The sequence below is a fragment of the Macaca mulatta genome, chromosome 19 (assembly GCF_049350105.2).
Source record: "Macaca mulatta isolate MMU2019108-1 chromosome 19, T2T-MMU8v2.0, whole genome shotgun sequence".
Taxonomy (NCBI): Eukaryota; Metazoa; Chordata; class Mammalia; order Primates; family Cercopithecidae; genus Macaca; species Macaca mulatta.
In genome coordinates this window covers 19,942,803-19,950,263 of record NC_133424.1, presented here as the reverse complement: position 1 = coordinate 19,950,263, position 7,461 = coordinate 19,942,803, and the positions used below count along the sequence as shown (strand labels likewise).

General features: G+C 55.5%; 1 protein-coding gene across 12 annotated transcripts in view; it reads right to left on the bottom strand.

Annotated features, from left to right (window-relative positions):
- Positions 1–2,029: 2,029 nt before the first annotated feature.
- MAU2 (MAU2 sister chromatid cohesion factor) overlaps positions 2,030–7,461 on the bottom strand; it is a 36,611-nt gene continuing 31,179 nt past the window's right edge. For 9 of the 12 annotated variants that reach the window (XR_013409287.1, XR_001441318.3, XR_001441317.3 and 6 more), the window contains 3 exons: positions 6,314–6,404; positions 5,399–5,526; positions 2,030–5,080 (listed from right to left, as the gene is read on the bottom strand). Coding sequence is in view for 9 of the 12 variants with exons in the window: in XM_077978508.1 (XP_077834634.1) it covers positions 5,006–5,080; positions 5,399–5,526; positions 6,314–6,404 (294 nt within the window). In the remaining 3 variants the exon portion in view is untranslated. The remainder of the gene's footprint in view (positions 5,081–5,398; positions 5,527–6,313; positions 6,405–7,461) is intronic. The other 3 variants (XM_077978507.1, XM_077978506.1, XM_077978512.1) reach the window with 1 other exon arrangement.

The window sequence follows — 7,461 nt, the reverse complement described above, 5'->3', positions numbered from 1 at the left end:
TGCCTGGCTAATTTTTTTTTTTTTTTTGGCGGGGGGGGATAAAGAGTCTCACTCTGTCGCCCAGGCTGGAGTACAGTGATGTGATCTTGGTTCATTGTTAACTTCTGCCTCCAGGTTTAAGCAATTCTCTTGCTTCAGCCTCCCGAGTAGCTGGGATTATAGATGTACACCACCACACTGGCTGATTTTTATCTTTTGTATTTTTATTTATTTATTGTTTGAGAGAGAGTCTCACTCTGTCACCCAGGCTGGAGCGCAGTATTGGGATCTTGGGTCACTGAAACCTCCACCCCTTGGTGCAAGCAATTCTCCTGCCTCAGCCTCCCAAGTAGCCGGGACTACAAGTGCACACCACCATACCCAGCTAGCTTTTGTACTTTTTAGTAGACAGGGTTTCACTATGTTGGCCAGGCTGGTCTCAACTCTTGGCCTTAAGTGATCCGCCCACCTCAGCCTCCCAAAATGCTTGGATTACTGGCTTGAGCCACTGCACCTGGTTGCCTGGCTAATTTTAACATGTTTTTTTGTAGAGACTGGGTCTCTCTATATAGCCCAGGCTGTTCTTGAACTCCGGGGCTCAAGGCATTCTCCTGCCTTGTGCCGTAAGCCAGCACAACCTGCAAAAACAGTTAAATGTTAAGTTAATGTCACCTCAAAACAAAAAAATCTGGGCAAATAACTCCTCTACTCCCAGGAGCACGGAGGCTGCTCCCCTCTAAGAACGCAGGGACCAGCCGGGCGCAGTGGCTCAGGCCTGGAATCCCAGCACTTTGGGAGGCTGAGGTGGGTGGATCACAAGGTCAAGAGTTCGAGACTGGCCGGGCGCAGTGGCTCAAGCCTGTAATCCCAGCACTTTGGGAGGCCGAGACGGGTGGATCACTAGGTCAGGAGATCGAGACCATCCTGGCTAACACGGTGAAACCCCGTCTCTACTAAAAACTACAAAAAACTAGCCGGGCGAGGTGGCGGGCGCCTGTAGTCCCAGCTCCTCAGGAGGCTGAGACAGGAGAATGGCCCGAACCCGGGAGGCGGAGCTTGCAGTGAGCTGAGATCCAGCCACTGCACTCCAGCCTGGGCGACAGAGCGAGACTCCGTCTCAAAAAAAAAAAAAAAAAAAAAAAAGAGTTCGAGACCAGCCTGGCTCACACAGTGAAACCCTGTCTCTACTAAAAATACAAAAAATTAGCTGGGCTTGGTGGCGGGCGCCTGTAATCCCAGTTACTTGGGAGGCTGAGGTAGGAGAATTGCTTGAACCTGGGAGGTGGAGGTTGCAGTGAGCAGAGATTGCACCACTGCACTCCAGCCTGGGCGAAAGTGCAAGACTCCGTCTCAAAAATAAAATAAAATAAAATAAAAATAAAAATAAAAATAAAAAAACACAGGGACCAGGACACCTGGGTGCGTGGGGAAGTCTGCCCCTGGGAGGGCTGGGAGGATTCAAGGAGCAGGCTGCTGAAGGCCTCATATCTCATATGCTGATGGAGCATGTGGTTCCTTCCTTTCTTTTTTTTTTTTTTTTTTTTTTTTGAGACAGAGTCTCGCTCTGTCGCCCAGGCTGGAGTGCAGTGGCCGCATCTCAGCTCACTGCAAGCTCCGCCTCCCGGGTCTACGCCATTGCCATTCTCCTGCCTCAGCCTCCCGAGTAGCTGGGACTACAGGCGCCCACCACCTCACCCGGCTAGTTTTTTGTATTTTTTAGTAGAGACGGGGTTTCACCGTATTAGCCAGGCTGGTCTCGATCTCCTGACCTTGTGATCCGCCCGTCTCGGCCTCCCAAAGTGCTGGGATTACAGGCTTGAGCCACCGGGTTCCTTCCTTTCTAGGAAAGGCCAGGCTGGAGGAAAATGATCAGTGGAGGGGATGGGGACTCAGGCTTCCATCACGTCATCTGGCTCAGGATTTGGGGACTGCATCCTCATGCTGAAGACCCTGCCACAGAGGGGGCCCCTGTGGGCATGGCAGGGAGGGTGGCAGCCATCTTCGGGATGGCTCACAAAGGGGACAGAGGAAACAACAAAGACACAGCACATGGCTCCTGTAAGTCATTTTACTTTGAATATATAGGAAACGAAATCCACAAACAGGAAGCTATGTTCTATGGTTACGTCTTTTAAACAATGTTCTGTATTTACAAATTGTCTTTTTTTCCCTAAGTAAAAGCACCAGCTGAAAAGTTATAGGCTGCTAAAACCATTACGATATTACAAACCCATTAAAATACATTATGCCAAACGTACTTATTAAAAACCTTAACAGAATAGACAACTGACAACGCAACCAACAAATTGAGCCACCATGCCGGTTGGGTGGCAGTTCCAATTTCCCTGCCTGCTTCTGATAAACGGGGCTGGGAGTGCTTCTCCCGGGGAGAGGACCCTCGCCCACCGGCAGGCAACTATAGGGACAGAGCTGGGGAAAGACAGCTGTCTGAAGGACACACGGCAGCCTCGCTTCCTGCTGTAGGTGGCTTCCTCGTCAGACCTCACAACCCACAGGCCACAGGACAAGGGCAGAGGCATACAGGAGGGTCTGGCCAGCTTTCAGCTGTTCATCTGTCAACAGAATGCCTTTCGGCGACCTCCTTGTCCTCATCCACTGAAGGGTCTGGAGTTTTTATTTCTTCCTAGACACTTAGCTATAGGAGACTGTGTGATGTGTCCTCAGGGACTCGTTTTATTTATTTATTTATTTTGACACAAAGTCTCACCATCACCCAGGCGGGAGTGCAGTGGCGTGAACATGCTCACTGCAGCCTCAATCTCCTGGGCTCAAGTGATCCTCCTGCCTCAGCCTCCCAGTTAGCTGGGATTGCAGGCATGCGCCCCCGTGTCTGGCCTCTATTCTTGCAATTGAATGAGACACTATGAGGCGCTGAGTGACTCACAAGAAGGTCCTTGTCAAAAGCTTTGTGTCATCAGAAGATGCGGCCGTGGAAGGAGGTTCAAAGCTTGCACACACGCACGCACACACACACACACGCACATGATTTGGCTTCCATAAAGCTCGAGTAGAATATTAAATATCGAGTACTGAGTTTTTAATTGTAAACTTAAGATCTCATCCTTAACTTTACATATACATAGATAACGGGGTGGTCATGAAAAGCACTTTAACATCAGGACAGATGTTAAGTTCTGAGGTTCTGTTTTCAACTGCTCTACATACAAAATGCCCTACAAGCAAAGAAAGGCTTAAATAAATAGATGGGGATGAACATGATGCACGCCGTGGTGACATGAGTGTGGTGTGCAGGGGTCAGACAGTGCGGGACCCAGGTAGGCAGGAGCACATTGTGGAGACACAAGTGGTGGCATCTCAGTGATGTAGGGGAGGATCTGAGGGGCTCCTTCAAGGTGGAGCTAGCAGAGGCCATGGCTCAGGAGGAAGACGGGACAGGGACAGCTTGTGGGTCAGTGCCACACGCTCTCCTATTGGCCTCACGGGTCTGGGGGCAGCCCCGGGTAGCACAGGACAGGGCCAGGCTCTCCCCCTGGAGACCCAGAGATGGTGGTGGTCCTCTTAGGACAAACCCTCACCAGCCCTGCCCTCTGACCAGCCTGTCACTGGTGCTGATGTCAGGTACTGGCCAGTGAGGAAGGGGGTTATTGACAGCCCTGCCTGTGGCTAAGGCACACCTAGCCTGGGAGCCCTGAGCAGCTGACCTGAGCAATCCAGCATCCCTTCAGTCACAGACGCCGAAGCTCCCAGAGGCAGCTCCACCAAGCAAGGGTGACAAGACCTGAAACCACCACCTACCCTGCCGAGCAGGACCCCCACCCCCTGCAGCAGGGAGAGGCTCCTGGGCCCCAGAAGCTGGAGGGGATGGTGTCCTGAGTCCTGACACCTGCTGCTGATATCTTGACCCCTGACCCCCCAACTCACAATGCCACACTGTGACCACTGGGGCACCTCCTGATTATCAAGAAAAGTGGATACAACCAAATGCTGCTGTCTGGGCCCAGCAGAGACTCCCTGGGGCCTCGCTAGGGTGGGGGTTTCACACTATGCCCCAGAGACCCAGCAGGGAAAGCAAGGCGGCAGGGTGGGGGACCAAGAGGCTGAGCCTACAGACGTCCTTTGCAGGGAAGGCCACAGATCTGCCAGGAAGAAGGTCCCTGGGCTCCAGATCTGGGGGGCGGGGGGCCCGTGCCATGCACTCTAAGCTAGCTGAGGAGGTGATCTTAAATTTGGGAGAGAAACCCACTCCCCCACTTCCTGCCCCTCAGTAGCCACAAGATGGGGGAAGGTGGCTGGTGCAACAGGAGCCTCAGCTCCCAGCTCCAGCTCCACAGATCTTCACCGCACACCCGTGTGCATGCACATGCACACCCGTGTTTACAATCACCTGCACCCCTACAGCGGGATGGCGAGTCCGGTCAAGGTGCAGATGTTTGGAAGCTGAGTTCCTGGGTCCCTGAGGGTTCCTGACCAGAGGCCCCGGCTGCTGCAGGGACCGACGCTGGAGAGAAAGCTGGGAAAAGTGCTGGGATCTGTGCTTCGTCCCACACGTGGGCCATTACTTCTTTCCTCCAAATTCAGGCCAGAAACGGGTGTCTGGGCTCTGGAAATTGCCTTGAGCAGAGGAAACACTCTACTCCTGCTCGGCATCAAGGCCTGGGCGATGGAGAGTCAGGCATGGTGCCCCTGGGGCACCGCCTGCCCTGGCACACAGGATTAGGACCTGCTGGAGGCCTGTACCCTACTCTGGGCCGACGTGACCCAGTTGCAGAGGCACGACTGGCACTGAGGTCCACTCTGAAGGATGGCTCTGGAGAGACAGCGCCTGTGTGCCACCTGTGAGCCTCTGCAGTGGGGGTCCTGGTGCGAGATGGGAACGGCTGCCACCCCTCCTGGGAGGGCAGGGACTGGCCGCGCACATTCCCAGAACTTGGAAGCTCTAGAGACAGTCAGGAAGGAAGCACGCCTCAGGGGCAGGCTTGAGTGCCGTCTGGGTGGAAGCCGGAGACGCACAGGCCCTGTGGAGCTGGATGGCCCCATCAAGGCCTCACAGGAGGCTGGCCAGGCTGGTGTTGGGTCCATTCTGAGCTTGGAACTGCACAGGGGGTGGACCGTCTGTCCACTGTGAGAAAGAGAGGACATGAGAGTCAGGCACCGTGGGCTGTTCCCAGGGAAGAGGAGGTGGGAATGTTGCCCTCCTTGGGCTGCTCACCCAACCAGGACTCTGTTCTCCACACCCCAGTCCAATGGGCCCCAAGGAGGCACCTGTGTCCCTTGCTAGGGTGGGGGTGCCCGTGGCCATCTCCCCCATCAGAGGGCACTTCCGAGGCTGAGTTAGGGTTTGTTGGACAAAGAGAAATACAGCCAAGGTGCCCCCTTCCTCTTGCAGGTGGGGAGCCCGCTGGTCCCCGATCCCATCCTCTCACACCCACACCCGTACCGTGATGAGGTTGTGTTCGGGGAGGCTGCAGGCCTCAATGTGGTCCTGGAGCAGCTGCTGCGAGAAGTTCTGGTGCATCTGGGCGGCTTCATGGGCGTCCATGGCGTTCCCACAGGCTTTATTCAGGTCTGAGAGTGGGACATGAACATGGGGACCCACCTTGCCCTGTCGCTGCCCAGGCCCTCCCACTTGGTGCAGATGGAGCCCCAAGGTCAAGTCCCAGCTGAACCGGTGGATCTCTGGGAGCCTGGCACGTCACTGGCCCTGAGCCCTGTCTTGGGATCACAAAGCCCATGCGCCAGCTGCTCTCATAGGGCAGAACAGGGCTGGTTGGGCAGTGAAAGCCCAATGCCAGGCTTCTCGCCAGCACTCCAGGGAGCCTATGGCTAGCCCTCAGGCAAACAGACGTCTGACGCCCATCCTGAGGCAGCAGCCCCAGGCAGCCCACTGCACACAGAGCACCCCGTCTCCTGTCACCTCCCCAGGGCCCTGGGGGAGTCTCTGGACCTCAGTTTCGTAATCTGGAAATGGGGGAGCTGCAGTAACAGCACTGATACTCGCTGAGTGCCCGCACTGCTCCCAGAGCAAGCTGGCCAGCCCTGCCCAATAGGCATGGCTGCTGTCTGCCTTTCTGGGAAGAAGCGAGGCTCACAGCCCAAGTCTACCAGATACCAAGTCTCACCCTCTGGGTCCTGTAGAGACTGAACCAGACCCCAAGTCAAGTGGATGCCACAAATGCACCCACTGCCCTCAACCAGGGTCTCCTGAGGAGCACCCCCTACCCATGCTAGAACTGGGGCTGTGGCCCACGGAGGCCTAGTCCGAGCTAAGGCTGAGCAGGACGTGCCCAGCAGCCTTAGATCTCTCGGGAGGGCCAGGCTGGGGCTGGGGAAGAGGGGTGGCCATTGCACTCACCTCGCAGCAGTGCTGACGACCACAGCTGTACCGACATGTCCGGGATCTTGCTGGCGAGCTGCATGGCAGGTACCACCATGTTGTTACTCTCCTGTCAACCAAGAGCAGCAAGAGGGAGTGAGGAGCCTGGACCCCACTTGCCAAACCCAGCCCAGGCTGGGGTGGGGATAACCTACTGAACCCAGCCCAGGCTGTGACCTCCTTCTGCATCTGGTGAACTTCTATGCTTACCTCAGAGCCCATCTCAAATGGCCCTCTCTGAAGTATCACTGAAAAACAAACTGCCCTCACTTCTGGCTCTGCAGGTACCTACTCACAGGGGCATGGCCAATGGACAACTCTGGGGGCTTCTACCTTTTCAAGCAGAGAAAAAGCACTGATGGCAGTTAGCCCTGGACCCACAATGGGGGCTGATCAGAAATGAAGATTTGTTTAGGGTTCCGGGTTCCAGGTTCTGAGAGGGGCAGCAGCCCCTCCGGTTTGTCTTCCACAACTGAGTTGCCTCTCGTGGGAGGCCCCGGCAGACACGTAGGGGCTTTGGGGGCACCAGCATGCAGGAATCCTCCAATCCTGAATCCCCGCTTGGTTGACTGCACAGGGCCACCCCAGTTGCAGCCGTAGCGTCCTCAGGATGTGGCAGGAAGAGCTCAGTAAGAGCCATCAGGGCCCATAAATGCCCATCCCTGTCACTATGGCAAGGGCCTGGAGCCACTGGACAGGAGCCTGTGCTACACAGGCTACATGGCGACCAGCAGTGCTGGGCTGACCCTGTCTGGGCCGAGGACTCAAAGCCCTGTCAGCCTGGATGTGGGGTTCAGGTAAGGCCTGGAGAATTCCCTAGATGATAGCTCCTGGCAGCCCAGGGAGCCCTTGGGAAGTCAAGATGGACACATCTCCAAAACCGACTCCTGAGAACTGGCTTTGATGCCACCAAATACTTCTCCAGAGTGCAGAGATGCTCCTCCTGAGACACAAAGCCCAACAACTCTATGCTGCCCGGTAGCCACACCTTGAAAGTGGGCTCCAGATGGGTCTTGGAGCTTTTTAAAATTCACCAAGCCCTTCTGACACCTCACAGCAAGAAAAACTGCTCTCTTCCGCTAGGCCTGGCTTATTGTGAGCCGGGCTGGCCTCTGTGCAGAAAGCCA